The sequence below is a fragment of the Neofelis nebulosa genome, chromosome 3 (assembly GCF_028018385.1).
Source record: "Neofelis nebulosa isolate mNeoNeb1 chromosome 3, mNeoNeb1.pri, whole genome shotgun sequence".
Classification (NCBI taxonomy): domain Eukaryota; kingdom Metazoa; phylum Chordata; class Mammalia; order Carnivora; family Felidae; genus Neofelis; species Neofelis nebulosa.
In genome coordinates this window covers 81,005,604-81,022,254 of record NC_080784.1, presented here as the reverse complement: position 1 = coordinate 81,022,254, position 16,651 = coordinate 81,005,604, and the positions used below count along the sequence as shown (strand labels likewise).

At 37.2% G+C, this 16,651-nt stretch overlaps 1 protein-coding gene and 1 long non-coding RNA gene across 5 annotated transcripts in view; one reads left to right on the top strand and one right to left on the bottom strand.

Moving 5' to 3' along the window:
* Positions 1 to 275: 275 nt before the first annotated feature.
* Positions 276 to 16,651, bottom strand: part of PRMT9 (protein arginine methyltransferase 9) — a 94,933-nt gene continuing 78,557 nt past the window's right edge. For 3 of the 4 annotated variants that reach the window (XM_058721217.1, XM_058721214.1, XM_058721218.1), the window contains exons 9-13: positions 14,759 to 15,476; positions 12,008 to 12,064; positions 4,406 to 4,559; positions 956 to 1,078; positions 276 to 660 (exon numbers count right to left, since the gene is read on the bottom strand). In XM_058721217.1, the coding sequence (XP_058577200.1) occupies positions 445 to 660; positions 956 to 1,078; positions 4,406 to 4,559; positions 12,008 to 12,064; positions 14,759 to 15,476 (1,268 nt within the window). In that variant the 3' untranslated portion in view covers positions 276 to 444. The remainder of the gene's footprint in view (positions 661 to 955; positions 1,079 to 4,405; positions 4,560 to 12,007; positions 12,065 to 14,758; positions 15,477 to 16,651) is intronic. The other variant, XM_058721216.1, reaches the window with a different exon arrangement.
* LOC131507010 (uncharacterized) lies at positions 4,215 to 6,849 on the top strand. Its single transcript, XR_009259269.1, has 2 exons — positions 4,215 to 4,354; positions 6,637 to 6,849. It is a non-coding gene; the product is annotated as an uncharacterized LOC131507010 (long non-coding RNA).

The window sequence follows — 16,651 nt, the reverse complement described above, 5'->3', positions numbered from 1 at the left end:
AAGCCAACTTTCTGATAGATCCCAATTATAAGTTTGGACTTAAAAAACTCAAGATGCCTAAAAAATTAAAAGTTTTGCTTTACTTACACAGGACAATGAAGACGGGACTCAAATCCCTTATATTTATAGATTTAGAATGTAGACTAAAGCGTTTAGGAAAATTGAACCCATTGTAAGTACAACCAAGCAATAAAAACAAAGCTTACTTACTTGAAAAATTAATAACAGCCTTTTTGAAAAAAGTCTGCAGCAATATTTTTATAATAACGTTCCTCTTTAAAATCTTTTAAATATACTTTATTAATCAATTTAAAAAATATTTAACCATTACAAGGAATTAAATCTTTATACCCCCATTTCATGAATACAATTCCACTACTAATTCAGACCAGAACTGCACACTAGCTGCTCTGCCTGAACAGTTTTTCATTAGAAAACTACTCTTCATTGTTTTACTGTGATGCTGACATTGCTTTTGTGATGCTGGACACTGAGTACTAATTCTTCTCCCATTTCCACCTGGATGGGATTATCTAATACAACTGCAGCTTGTTTCCAGTGGGAGGCTTCACTTGAAGTATCCAACCTAATCTCGTCATCAAGGTACATATGATACCAAAAGGGAATGGCAGTCACTTGTCCAGATTTACAAATGTGTACCTATGAAAATTAAGAAATTATGAAAATTTCATTAGAGTAAATAGAGCAGAGTTAAATAAGTTTTTGTCTTTTTAGTCAATTTTAGCTCCAAATTTTATAAAGATTTAATCACCCAATCCAAATATCAACCTATTTTATTCACTAGTATTTACCAAGCTCATTTTTGAATATTGTTTAGAAAAAAAACCTAACATTTAAATCTTCAAAGAAAGTGACTAATACTATTTTGTGTATATAAAGTATTACCTAGCTTAAGAAAATTCTGACTATGACAAGAATAATCATTTTGTATTACCTTTACTTCTCTGTTAGAGGTGTTCAAATATGGAGTCATTAAATCTAGTCTTAAGAGTTCCACTGGCTTGCTTAAAGGTATACAGGGCAATGAGGACAGATCCAAAAATACACGTATAGGTACCTAGAAAAAGTACAAATTTTTCACTTTTACTCAATTCTTTCTGTGGCCCAATGACCCTGAAGTGCTTACTTTGTACTTGCATCAGTATGATACAATGCTTTTTACACCTAATATCTCATTTAATTTAATTCCCATATCAACCTTAAGGCATAAGGACTTTCATGATTCCAGTTTTATAAGAAGGATGAACAAACCAAGGCTTAGGCAGGTTACATAATTTGTTATGGTTTCAATTATCTACGAATTCTTTTCTTAGATGAAAGCAGATTAAATTTTTACTTAAGCCAAATAGCTCCAAAAATTTTAAACACAGATGTGCATATGTGTGAAAGATGAACTAATTAGCAAATAGTACAATATTATTGTACTGTTTGAGAAAATGCCAAATAATAGTGGATTTCATTGTAAAATAAAGTTTAATTCTAGAAAGCAATGTTTCCCAACTTCGGCTGCAAGTTAAAATCACCTAAAGAGCTTTTTAAAAGCCTCAACTGGGGGCGCCTGGGTGGCGCAGTCGGTTAAGCGTCCGACTTCAGCCAGGTCACGATCTCGCGGTCCGCGAGTTCGAGCCCCGCGTCAGGCTCTGGGCTGATGGCTCGGAGCCTGGAGCCTGTTTCCGATTCTGTGTCTGCCTCTCTCTCTGCCCCTCCCCCGTTCATGCTCTGTCTCTCTCTGTCCCAAAAATAAATAAAAAACGTTGAAAAAAAAAAAAAAATTTAAAAGCCTCAACTGTTCAGGCCATACCTCAGATCAATCTGGAGTTGGGAGCCAAGTATCTATAGTTCTGAAAGTTCAGTCAAGGTTGAGAGCCACTGCTATAATGTGTTCCATCAATTTTAGCAGCAATAGAACCTTCCTACCAGTAACTTCAGCCTCTTCAATTTGAAACAGAAAGGAAACTGTTGTTTTCAAAGTGCCCTCTTTCCTTTGAGTAAAATATTAGCAACTGTTCATGGTGAAACAATGGACACAGATATACCAACCTCTTCCTGGGCATCCTGAAGGCATGCAAGCTTCCCTCACCATAAAAACAGCAATTCCATGCCATTTCCAAGACTGATTATGCCCTTTACCCTCATTTGTATCAGTCACCAGAAGAAGCCCTAAATTCCTTTGTTACCTCTCATCACATGGACTCTACTCCTTCATAGCCTGTCCTCACTTCTGTTTCTCAACCTAGCCCACTGGCCATCCCTGTCATCTGTGTTAATTCTTCTCACATTGCCCATCTAGAGCTCGTCATTTCATGAGTTCTCTAGAGTTCAGTTCTTTCTATATACGCCCAAGGTGATTTCACTCAGACTTAGGGCTTTAAATATCATCTACCACATTTTATCTCTAGCCTGTATCTTTCTCTGAATTCTTATAAATGATCCTGCAAACACATAAATGCAACCTAATCCTCCTATTTTCCCCAAATCAGTAGATGGTAACTATCCTTCCAGGTGCTCTCATTACCCACATCCAATCTATCACACAATGCACCTTCAAGTATGTCTACAATTGGAACTCTGCACCGTCTCCACACTGCTATGACTCACTCCTAAGTCACTACTACCTCTTACCTGGATTACTGCAATAATGCCTTTGCCTGCTCTCACAAGTGGCTTACTTCTAACCCCTTAACCATAGTAACCCTTTCAAAACAAGATACCTCATGTCACTCCTCCACGTGTTTTCCACCCTTTTCATAGTAAAAGTCTTCCTATGACCAAAAGGGTCTACACGATCTGGTTCCTAATACTTTTCTGACTGCATCTTTCATCTGACTCACTCATGGTATCTTCCTGCTGTTTCTGAACACTCCAATCATGCTCTTGCCTCAGGCCATTGCATTTGTTGATCCTTTGACTTGTTTATGATTTGCTTCCTTATTTCTTCAGCTCCCTGCTTAACTACCACTTACCCATGAGTCCTTCCCTTAGTCATTACCTATATGAAACAGTATATATCACATACCCCCATTCCCTGTATTTCTTAACCTGCTTTATGTCCATAGCACTTCTAACCATCTATCATACTAATCTTTTTACTTGTTTATTATCTATTTCTTGTTTGCCAATTTGAGTGCTAGCTCCATGAATGCAGGAATTTATCTCTTATTTTCCTAGGCCAGTAAAAAAAAAAACAGAAGAGAAGGGATATGAAAAGTATACAGACCATGAATACAAACTATTAAGGAAGGGAGGATATAAGACAGGAAGTACAGTGAAAAGATGGCAAGGTCAAAATATAATAGATTCTGATGGGACCAAAGAGTTGCTTGCTGATCAAGAGGGAATAAGCTAGAAAGAAAGGAGATGGTGGTATTTTTGAACCACACAAACAATTTAAACTTCTGTCTTCTTTTTTTTTTAAGTTTATTTATTTTTTTAGTAATCTCTACACCCAATGTGGGGCTTGAACTCACAACCCCAAGATTATGAGTCACACACTCCTGCAACTGAGATAGCCAGGTGCCCCTAAACTTCTGTCTTCTGATAAGTGTATTCTCCTTATTAAACTCACAAAAAATCTGAGATTAAACAAACTCTAAAACTTGTTAGCCAGCCCTGAAAAAAGCATTTTCTCAAGAAACTTATATTTGCTAAGTACTGTTCACATAAGATCTAACTGAATCTTCAAGGGTTTACTATGTATAGCCTTCAAATAAAAGTTTTAGATATCACTTCTTGAATTCTGTACCCAAATCCTACTTCCCAAAAATTCTGCTTTGGTTTACACATCAGTATCGCATCAGTAGGTACTTCCTGCCTCTGTCTTCAACCCAAACTTCTTCCCTTAGACGTTCTATCCACTCACACAATTTTAATCCGCAAATCTGTATTCTGCTAATACCTTTGCCAGCACTAGATCTTGACTCCTTGTTTCCCAAATAGCAACTAAACCCTTTGCCTTGCGCTCCAGTTTCCTAGGCTCCTATATTCTTACCCACAGCAGTCTGACTGTCTAGACACTAGCTGCTTACATCCATCACCTGCCAGCCTGAGGTTTCAGTGTACTAAAGGGTTCAAGTTTGGAACACAGGTCTTTTTCTGACTGCTTCTGCTTTAGACAAGAAGCACCCTTTTTCATAAGACTAAACCTAGTACCCTATTTTCACTTAGTGGTTCAGAAGAATATCTATAGACTTTTGTCAATAGGAACAACAGAATTCCTTGGCGATTCTAATCCCTATGTTGATTTTCACTCATAAATTCCTTTGCTCTAGGAAACTGATTACCATCCTGATCCAGCTAAATACAGTGACTGTATTAAACTATGGAGAAAGATAAGGTAGATGGTGGGTAATAGCCACCTGATGGAACTTCTCTTCTAAACACTTACCTGAAACTGATTAATAAAAGGTGCTATATTCAATCCAAGAGTGCGTTCTGTTCCTTGAACAGCACTCTCTTCTACCAGTGTCTGTGATTCCACAAGCAACCCAAACATCAGCACATATTGAGGAAAGATCTTGCCTCCAGATTGCAGCAAACACCTAGAGAAGGAAAAATGTTTTAAAAATCATCTTGATTCCCTACATTTTATAAATACCAATAATTAATTCATAATGAATTGGTAAACTACAGATTGTACCTAATCTAATGGACTGTATGTTATTGGCTGGTTGTTCAGAGTGATAAACCACTGGAAATAATTTCCCAAAAAGTCAAAGTGGCCGCTGATCCATGAAAGAGAATAACAACCAGTTGGCTTGATGGATGTAAGTCTTTAGATTCAGGAAGAGTAATCAATGGATATTAAAACTAGTGGGTGAAAGTTTTATTTGGAAAAAGATATTTACATCGTCTCCAAGTATCATCTCCACAAATGGCTTACTAGTTACAAAGGGAAAAACAGCAACTTACTATGGAAAAACCCAGTGAATACAACTTAAAACACACTGACCTAAATTAATATCAACAATCATGGGATAAAGCAATACTATATGCCTCCTAATGTGACAAAACTTCTGTGAGGAAAACTGAGGAAGACTGGGGATAAAAAAAGGAATATAGGATATTACTGGGATAGGGAAATGTTTAATATAGACTATATGTTAAATAATAGTATCTTTATCAATGTTAAGTTTCCTGAATGTGATTTTATTGTGATATGTAGGGAAAAGCCTTTGTTCTAAGGAGATACACGCTAAATGTTAAACCGTGAAGGTTATAAAGTTCTTGCAATTTTTCTTAAGTTTGAAATTTTGAAATATTTCAAAATAAAAAGTTGATGGAAAACTTTATGATAAGTAAACAGACTGCTCTTGTAACAGCTCTCCCTCAAGATTAGGTCATTGGAAGCCAAGTCATAACTGGGTCATTTGATGAACATGGAATCAGCAAGGGAAGTTAGAGATGATTCCTAAGTATAATGCCATTAGACTGAGAAAAGTCATGATCCTAAACCAAGACAATCTCTCTTCAGTAAATAAATATAAGTACATCATCATTTACATTGTAGTAAGTCCTACATATTATAGATCAGCCTAAAAAAGGACTTCACAGTACTTTGCTCATTTTTGTTATTGCTTTCCTATCAACTTCTAGTATTTTAGGTAAAGTCTAGTAGAAATTAATGTCTATAATTAATAAAATTACACAGCTCTTAACAAAATTCCTGTCTGTCTTTACCAAACCAGATAAAAATGTGTCTTCCTAAAAAACTGGAGAAATCTACCTGTTTTGCTCAAATGGATCAGGTTTATTCCTGATAATTCAATGGCACTAATTTTTCTGAAAAAAATGATGAAGTTATCTCTAATTGTGATCCATTTAAATAGAGCCAGATCTAATCACTCTTAAGATCACAATTTCTCAAATGACAGACCAGCCAGAGCTTTATGCTCTTGACTAAATTCCCTCCATCTCCAGTAACCACAAGAGGGTACTGTTCTATGAAATTTGCAAGCTGAAAAAGCACATAGGGTTAGAAGTCAACCTTCTAACCATAAAAATCTATGGGGAAAAGGAAGGGAGGGCATTACATTAAATCATTTCAGAAAATTAGACTAAACAAAATATCAAAATTCTATCTTCTGAACCCTAAAAAGTCAGAACAGGCTGACTAGAGTACTAACAACTGTGCTAGAGATAAATACCATACACAAAGGCAGTATATGATAATTATTTTAAAAGACCATGGTCATACTATTTTAATCTAAAATGTTATACAATGGGGCACCCGGGTGGCTCAGTTGGTTAAGCGTCTAACTTCGGCTCAGGTCATGATCTCACAGTTTGTGAGTTCGAGTCTCGCATCGGGCTCTGTGCTGACAGCTCTGAGCCTGGACCCTACTTCAGATTCTGTGTCTCCCTCTCTCTCTACCTCTCTCTGCCTCTCTCTCTCTCTCTCTCTCTCTCTCTCTCTCTCTCTCTCTCTCTTTCTCTCAAAAGTAAATAAACATTAAAAAATTTTTAATATAAATAAATAAAATGTCACACAAATCCTTAACTCAATATTACTGTCACTAACAGGAATGCTCCTTAGTTATGTTTAGATAAAAGAGTAATTGCCGTGAAATTCTGCTTAGCTTTACTGACACTGTTTTGTTGTCACTTATACCACTGCAGCTGCCAGACTCCTCAATGGATCCTCTGCAAAGCCAAATAATACTTCTGAACCATCTGTGCCTTCAGCAGTGAGAAAATACGTTCCAACTCAAAAGTCTAACCATAAATGGCAAAAATTCTGAAGAAACTCTTCAGTTTCCTTGTGACCCAACACAAGATGTTTTTAAATGCGTTTTAAATTTAAAAAAAGAAAAGTACCAAGCTTTTAAACTTCTTCCTGTATTTTAATCTAGTATGACTGAGCAAAGTCTAAGAATGAAGATTTTAAAACAATGACTACAAAGAAAGGTAGCTAGAAACTAAATATTTAAGTCTGTGAAATGGCTCATTTTCCCTTGCCTTGTTTGGGGGTGCTCAGAGGAGTTCTAGTGAGACAGATGCCCTTATCCCAGATATAACTTCACCCTCTTTCACCAGTCATGAGACCTCCCCTCTGTTAAACACTGACCATTAATAACAGGAGGCCTGTGTGAGAAGTATCTGCATACCTCTGTCCCCAGAATCAAGATAAGCCCGCCCATTCAGGTAAGGAGACTGAACAATAGCTTGGGCTGAAGGAAAGAAGCACTGGTTCTTCACTGTTACTCAGGAGGTAGGGATTTGGAGGGGAGGGAACACTGGTTAAAACCATAATCATGGGCACTACTAGCATTTAGTGACCAGAGGTGCCAAACATCCTGCAATCCATAGGACAATCCTATCTACGAAAATTAAACCAAAACTGTCCCACCCAAACTTCCAATAGGACACCCGCCCCAACTAAGAAACACCAGGAAAAGGAGTTGGTAGCTTTATATGTTTCCCACTAATATAACTAATCATTCAGACAGAACACACTGCTCAATTGTTTTTATAACCAAACATGCTTTTTAAAAATCCTTTAAAGGTTACATTTAAATAAAATGTGACTGACTGAACGCTTTTCCACTAAAGATCAGGAACAAGAAAAGGACACCCACTTTCATTACTTCCATTCAATGTAGTCACTGTAAGTCCTAGGGGAAGCAATCAGGCAAGAAGAATAAAGGGCATCAAAGTTGGAAATGAAGAAGTAAAACTATCTCTGTGCATAAACAACATTATCATATATGTAAAAGCCTCTGAAGATTCCACATAAAAATATTACAACTAATTAATTCAGCAAAGTTGCAGGACATAAAACCAACACACACAAATTAGTGGTATTTCTGCAATTAATATGAACAACCCAAAAAGGAAATTTAGGAAACAATTTCACTTTCTATAGTGTCAAAGTAATAAAGTACTTAGGAATAAACTTAACGAAGCAGGTGGAAAAGACTTGTAAACTGAAAACTACAAACATTGCTGGAAGAAATTAAAGAAGACACAAATAAATCAAAAGACATCCCACATTCACAGACTAGAAGAAAATACTGTTGCTACCCAAAGTGAGCTATACAGATTTAATGCAGTCCCTTTCAAATCCCAACAGCATTTTTTACCAAAATAGAAAACCCCATCCTAAAATTATATGGAATTTCAAGGAATCCAGAATAGCCAAAACAATCTTGAAAAAGAACAAAGTTGGAAGTTTTATACCTCCTGATTTCAAAACTTACTACAAAGTACAGGGAAAATGACCATATAAATAAAATGGTAGAAAAGGAAGCCTCAGATTCACCTCTTCCCACAGAGACACTTACTTACCCAAAACGGCACAGACTAGGGGCACTTGGGTGGCTCAGTCAGTTAAGCATCTGACTCTTTTTTTTTTTTTAATTTTTTTTAACGTTTATTCATTTTTGAGACAGAGAGAGAGCATGAACGGGGGAGGGTCAGAGAGAGAGGGAGACACAGAATCGGAAGCAGGCTCCAGGCTCTGAGCCATCAGCACAAAGCCCGATGCGGGGCTCGAACTCACGGACCGCGAGCTCATGACCTGAGCTGAAGTCGGCTGCTTAACCGACTGAGCCACCCAGGCGCCCCTAGCATCTGACTCTTGATTTCAGCTCAGGTCACGATCCCACAACTTCTGAGTTCAAGCCCCACCTTGGGCTCTACATTGGCAGTGTGGAGCCTGCTTGAGATTCTCTGTCTCCCTTTCTCTCTGCCCCTCCCCCACCTGAGCTCTCTGTCTCTCTCAGAAATAAACATGAAAAAAAAAAAAACCTAAAAAACACACAGACTAAACTGTTTCTGTGAGATACCTAGAAACTAGTTAAGAGGTTCCTGTACTCCAAGCCAGTACACGGCCAGAAAGAACTATATGGAAGATGATAGGAAAGTGTATCGCATTTACTTGCCACAGTCCCCAGCTACAGCACAGTACAATCAAGAGACAACCCCCAATTCCCAGCTTCTTGTTGGGGAGAGAAACAGAAGAATGGAACGTACATCCAACACTATGACTTTTGGGAGTGCTGCCCAAGGAACTGGTTTCTGTCTCACATGAAATCTAAGTGACAAAAAATGGGCGCCAGGCTGGGGCCCTCTGGTAGATTACAAAGGCGATGACTTGGCTTAAAGACCAGAGAGTCTGCAGTTCCACAGACAGTCATCAGGGTGAGCTCTGGTACTATGACTTGCTATAGCACCAAGGGAGCTGCAGTACTTCAGACCGATACTAGGGGAGCTCCTGAGGAGAAACCAGCAAGACTTCAACTAGCTGACACACAAAAGCCCCAAAGAAGCTACAAGCCCAGAAAAGCCTTGCGAGGTCTTCAGAATCTCTAGTCAGGCTGAATGGTAAAGGTCCTCCCTGTACAAAGCCTCCCTGTACAAAGCCTCCCTGTACAAAAACTGAGAGAGATGAGACATTCTTCTAAAAGCTCAAGTCCTAACAAAAGTTAACGTGGCATACAAATACGGAAACATGGCCTAATCAAAGGACATTAAATATCCAGAAATTGACCCTAATGAAACAGATAAAAGAATTAAAATTAACTATCATTAGGATGCTCAAATAAATGAAATGCAGAAAATGATGCATAAATAAATAGAGAATATCAACAAAGACATAGAAACTATAAAAAAGAACCAAACAAATTGTGAGCTGAAAAATAACTGAATTGAACATTTTACTAGTGGGATTCAACAGAGACTTGACCAGACATAATGATCAAATTCGAAAACAGACAAATGAGACTACATCAAACTTAAAAAATTCTGCACATCAAAGGCCTAAAGGACACAATCAAAAGAGTGAAAAGGCAACCTATGAAATGAGAGAAAATATCAGTAAATCATGTATCTCATAAAGGGTTAACATCCAGGATATATAACAAACTCCTATAACTCAACTACAGCAAAAATCCGATTAAAAAATGGGCAATGGACTTCAATAGGCAGTTCTTGAAAGAAGATATAAAAATGACCAACAACAATATGCAAAAATGCTCAATATCACTAATCACGAGAAATGCAAATCAAACCATAAAACATGAGCCTACACCCATTAGGATGTCTACTATCAAAAGAACAGAAAATAAACAAATGTTGGTAAAGATGTGGAGAAACTGGAATCCTTGTGCACTGCTGATAGAAATGTAAAATGGTACAGCCATTATAAAAAAGATTCTGGAGATTCCTCAAAAAATTAAAAATAGAATTACCATATGACTCAGTTAATTGCACCTCTGGATATATATCAAAAGAACTGAAAGCAGGGGCGCCTGGGTGGTTCAGCTGGTTGAGCATCAGACTCTGGATTTCGGCTCAGGTCATGATCTCATGGTTTGTGAGTTCGAGCCCGGCATCCCTGCTTGGGATTCTCTCTCTCTCTCCCCCTCTCTCTGTCCCTCCCCTACTTGCACTCTTCCTCTCTCTCTCAAAAATAAATAAATAAACTTAAAAAAAAAATCAACTGAAAGCAGAATCTCAGAGATTATTCACAGTAGCTAAAAGGTAGAATAACTCAAGTGTCCATCAATAGATGAATGGCTAATGGCATATTTATATAGTGGAATATTATGCAGTTTAAAAAAGAAGGAAATCCTGTTACATGTTACAACGTGGGTGAACCTCAAGGACATTATGGTAAGTGAAATACATCAGTCACATAAGACAAATACCATATGATTCCACATATGAAGTATCTAAAGTACTCAAAATAATACAAAATAGACATAGAAATTAGAAAGGTGGTTGCCAAGGGCTTGGAGGGTGAGGGGAATTAGTGTTTTGTGGTTATAAAGTTTCAGTTTTGCAAGATGAAAAAGTTCTAGAGACCTATTGGTTACAATGTGAAAATACCTTAGTACTACTTAGCTGTATACTTAAAAATGGTTTAGATGATAAATTGAATGTTTCCCACATAAAAAAAGAATTAGTTACTTAAAAACAAACTTATTGTGAAGCTACAGTAATCAAACCAGGATGGTACTGGCATAAAGGGAGACATGTAGATCAATGAAACAGAATTCAAGAGCTCAGAAATAAACCTTGACATATACAGTGAAATGATTTTTGCCAAGGGTATCAAGAGCATTCGATGTGGAAAAGACAGTCTTTTCTATTAACAGTGTTTGGAAAACTGGATATCCACACTCATAGGAGTGAAGCTGCGCCCTAACTATATACCATATACAAAAATTAAGTCAAAATGGATCAAAGACCTAAATGTAAGACCTAAAACTATAAACACTCTTAGAGAAAACATGAGAGAATAGTTTTAGGCCACACAATCTGACAATAATTTCCTGGATATCAAACCAAAAGCACAGGCAACAAATTAAAAAAAAAAAAAAAAGTGGACTGTATAAAAATTTAAATTTCTGCACATCAAAAGACACTTTCAGGGCACCTCAGTTAAGCATCTGACTTCAGCTCAGGTCATGATCTTGTGATTTGTGGGTTCCAGCCCCACTTCAAGCTCTGTGCTGACAGCATGAAGCCTGGAGTCACTTCAGATTCTCTGTCTCCCTCTCTCTCTCTGCCCCTCCCCACTCCTCTCAAAAATAAACATTAAAAAAACAAAAAGATACTTTCAATAAAGTAAAAAGGCAACCAACCCACAGAATTGGAGAAAATATTTGTAAATTATCTGATAAGGAACTAATATCCAAATACATAGAGAATTCCTAAAAATTAAAAAAAAAAGTCTGACTCAAAAATTGGCAAAGAACTTGAAAAGACATTTTTCCAAAGAAGATATAAAGATAGCCAATAAGCACTTATTTTAAAAAGCTCAACAACACTAATAGGGAAATGCAAATCAAAACATTAAGACATCATCTCCCACCCAGTAGGATAGCTACTACAAAAAAAAAAAAAAAAAAAAAAAAAAAAACCCAGAAAATAACAAGTGCTGGTGAGGATTTAAACCCTGTGTACTGCTGATGGGAATATAAAATTGTACATCAAGTGTGGAAAGCAGTATAGCAATTGCTCAAAAAATTAAAACTAGAATTACCATATGATCCAGCAATTCCACTTCTGGGTATATACCCAAAAGAATTTCAAGCAGGGTCTGAAAGATATTTGCATTCTCATGTTCATTATTATTGTTATTCACAATAGCTAAAAGGTGGAAGTAACCCAAGTGTCCATCAATGAATGAATGAATAAGCAAAATGTGATATATACATACAATGCAATATGATTCAGCCTTAAAAAAAAAGAAGTTCAGGGGCGCCTGGGTGGCTCAGTCGGTTGAGCGTCCGACTTGGGCTCAGGTCATGATCTCACAGTTTGTGAGTTCGAGCCCCACGTCAGGCTCTGTGCTGACAGCTCGGAGCCTGGAGCCTGCTTCAGATTCTGTGTCTCCCCCTCTCTGTCCCTCCCCTGCTCAACCTCTGCCTCTGTCTCTCAGTAATAAATAAACATTAAAAAATTTAAAAATAAATAAATAAATAAAATTAAAAAAAAAAAAAAGAAGTTCTGACACATGCTACAACATGGATGAACCTGGAGGACATTATTCCAAGTGAAATAAAGACAGTAACAAAAATATAAATATAGTATGGTTCCAGTCATATGAGGTAATCAAACTCATAGAAGCAGAGACTAGAATCATGATTGTTAGCTGCTGGGGAGTGGATGGAATGGGGAGTTATTGTTTAATGTGCAGAAGGTTTCAGTTTTACAAGATGAAAAGAGTTTTGGGGATAATTGAAGGTGATGATGGTTGCACAACATTATGAAAATATTTAATACCACCAAACTGTACATTTAAAGATAGTTAAGATGGTAAATTTTATGTTATGTGCATTTTACCACAATAAAAAAAATTTGAAAAAGAATTAAAACTGAAGATAAAATAAACCATTAGGTAAAGTGTCTTTCTAAATAAGTCAAACTTCATTTGTGTTAAAAATTCATAGAGCTGAAATTCCTTCCAAGGTGGCTAATGCAATATCCCTCATTTTACAGATGAGGAAAACTGAGGATGAGAGTCTGTATTATGTGATTTATAGAAAATTTCACTACTTCAGGAATTCATTAACAAATGTGAGACTAGCTCTGAACCCTTTAAGCACCACATTCTGGGGCGCCTCGGTGGCTCAGTCGGTTAAGCAGCCGACTTTGGCTCAGGTCATGATCTCACGGTCCATGAGTTCGAGCTCCGCGTCGGGCTCTGTGCTGACAGCTCAGAGCCCGGAGCCTGTTTCAGATTCTGTGTCTCCCTCTCTCTGGCCCTCCCCCATTCATGCTCTGTCTCTCGTTGTCTCAAAAATAAATAAACGTTAAAAAAAAAAAAAAAGTTGGTTAAGCACCACGTTCTAAACTCTATCGAGTATATCTGATTAAAATTTTATGTGCGTGTATGTATGTATTTGTGTCAAATCTCTGTATCCCCATAATTTGTGATAGGTACAAAACTGTTTTGAAGAAAAAAAAAGTGGTGATTTTTATTTGTTACTCCATAAGAAGAGTTTGGCTAACAAAAGAAAATGTATATAGAACCTAAAATATAATTACCCATAGAATCACTTTTTCCTGGTTTTGTCAAATGTTTTTTTCTTCAATAGATAATCTGCCTTTGCTATTGCAATCTGGTCTGTATTCCTACCGCTTTTCCTATACTACAAAACAACCCATATATATACCACAAAATCCAAAATCTATAACATTCATTTTACTCAAACTTGGATCCCCAAACGTTAAATATTGCCATCTTTTCAGATCTGAGCAGCATGACCAAAGGTCTTTGAAGCTTAGCCAAATTTGCTTTCAGTATTAAATATTAGGGTCAAGTTTGCCTCCAGCAACAACACTGAAGGGAAAATCTCTTAGGGAGATAACTGTACTATAAAATAAAGATTTTAAGACCTAAGAGGACTGGGATTGTTCATCAGAAGCACTCTGCTCAGGGCACCTGGGTGGCTCAGTTGGATGAGCATCTGATTCTTGATACCTGCTCAGGTCATGATCTCACTGTTTGTGAGATTGAGCCCCGAGTCAGGTTCTGTGGCTGTCCACTTACCTGCATTTTGTGTGAAGCCTGCTCGGGATTCCCTCTCCCTCTTTCTCTGCCTCTCCCTGACTTGTGCACATACACACTCTCTCAAAATAAACATTTAAAAAAACAATTTTTTTTAAAGAAGCACCCTGCTCTCCCAACATATCATCAACTGTGTACTATATATCTCTTAAAGATACGTCTTATTAAGATGTGATTTGAGGGGCGCCTGGGTGGCTCAGTCGGTTAAGTGTCCGACTTCAGCTCAGGTCACAATCTCGCGGTCCGTGAGTTTCAGCCCCGGGCTGATGGCTCAGAGACTGGAGCCTGCTTCCGATTCTGTGTCTCCCTCTCTCTCTGTCCCTCCCCTGTTCATGCTCTGTCTCTGTCTCAAAAATAAATAAAACCTTAAAAAAAAAAATTTTTTTTTTTTAAAAAAGATGTGATTTGATTTTTCCCTATTTACCCTGAATGTCTTATCCGTTCTTATAGATCTCTGCTTAATTCTCTATATCATACATAGACAGTCCAATCTCAAAGCAGGCTCTCTTCTTCACACCTACAGAGCAGGGATTCCTTTAGACCAAAAACAACGAGTAATGACATGCACACAAAGAGAAAGGCATAAAGTCACATGTCCTGAAAAGCAATGCTTAGAACATACTATGATCATAACTCATCTGTACAGTTATGCCATTGAAGAACTAAACCAATTTATATTAATTTAAGCTCAAAATACAAAAGTTGCATTTTGTGTTTTACCTGGATATTGCAGCTTTTTCCATTATTTCCTGCTGAATGAGCCCAGATGGCTCAATGACATCCAGTATAATTATACTCCACAACTTGTCTGATTTTGGCCTTTGCAACACAGCAGATTCATCTTCCACGTGTCTCAGCCAAAACTCAAGTGTTTCTTTAGGAAAGTGATTGGCTTCAGATATGAGGTCCAGAGTTATACGATGTTGGTCTTTCTCCACAGAACTGTAAGGTTTAACCTGCCCAAGTGTGCCAGCAATTATGGGCAGAATGGAGAAGCCTTCGGAAACATCTAACACATAGAATGGTTCAGGGATGCTCTCTTCTGAATTACTCTGTCCACTTCCACAGCTCATCTCGTTATTCTGGCAGTGAGTATCCATGGCCTGACACAGTTTCTCTGGAGTCAATGAAGACAACACTTTTCTCATTGCCATTTTAAAGCTTTCATGATAGAGGTTGTTATTAAGCAAAGCAATTTCTGTGGATTCCAATATACATGTCTGCTCCATAGCATCTGGTTTGCTGGTCTGAAGGTTAGCCAGGGCACTACAGAGTTCAGCTTCACTTCCTAAGGAGAACAAGTCTTTATCCTTGCAAAAATCTTTTCCAACATCCATTTCATGTTCTGAACTGAAAACACTGATATTCTGGATTCTTAAGTAACAATCTTGACAAGACACTTCCATCATCACCTGGTCCCCAGATTTTATCCAGTAGTCTCCATAAAACAGTAAGAAAGAAAGAAAAATTGTAATTAATATATTTATAAGTCTAAGAATCATACAAATACTTCCACCCTCCCCTCATTTTGAAATCACTACAGGAAAGATTACATCTATTGATTTAATAGAATTAAGTGAATCAATTTATTCATGTCCTACAAAAAAACTAGGAAAAATCCCTACAGCTTTACTTAGTGAAAAACTTAAGTCTGAAGATTCAATTAACTAATGGCATAATAGACTCAAGAGCTCCATTATTGGACCCCGACTATTAGTTTTATAGTGCCTTTACTGCAATCACTAGGTATCATGTCCCCATATTACGGAGTGGGGAAAGGGGTACAGGAGACTCCGAATCCTCTTCAGTAGTGAAGCGAATAACAAAGATAAATAAAAGTCAGGGATCAATACCAAATCTCACTTTAGCTTAAAGGAGCATTCTTTTCTCTAACAGCAATTTCCAAAAAGAACAAGGCAGCATTCAATAGAACCTTGTCAGTAATATTTCTGTTTATATTTAAACGTTCTTTCATGTTTAGGAATTTGATAATATAAGGAAGGACTAAGTCCTACAATAAAGAGTGTATCATGGTCTTATCCATGAACTTTCAAACTTGGTAAAACTTTAAAATGTGCATGTATAATCACAATTTCTTCTTATCAGCATTTAGATATGGTTGAAAATACAAATTATTCTTTTGTTTACACATTTAAAATGTCCTTTCCCTAAGAAGGATTAAAATTGTTAAAGCCCATCTAAGTTACTATAAGAAAGTTAGAATAAACAAAATAACACATGAAAAGATGTGCAACATCACTAATCATCAGGGAAATGCAAATCAAAACCACAGTGAGATATAACCTCACACCTGTCAGAATGGCTGAAATCAAAAACACAAGAAACAAGTGTTGGCAAAGATGTGCACTGTGGGTGGGAATACTGTGGAAAATAGCATGGAGGTTCCTCAATAAATTAAAAATGTAATTACCCCTGCTGGGTATTTATTCAAAGAACACGAAAACACTAATTCAAAGGGATACACACACCCCTATGTTTATAGCAGCATTATTTACAATAGTCAAGGTATGTGGAAGCAGCCCAAGAGAACACTGATAGATAAATGGATAAAGAAATGTGGTACAGAAGAGAGGTGGGCTGGGGGATGGGTTA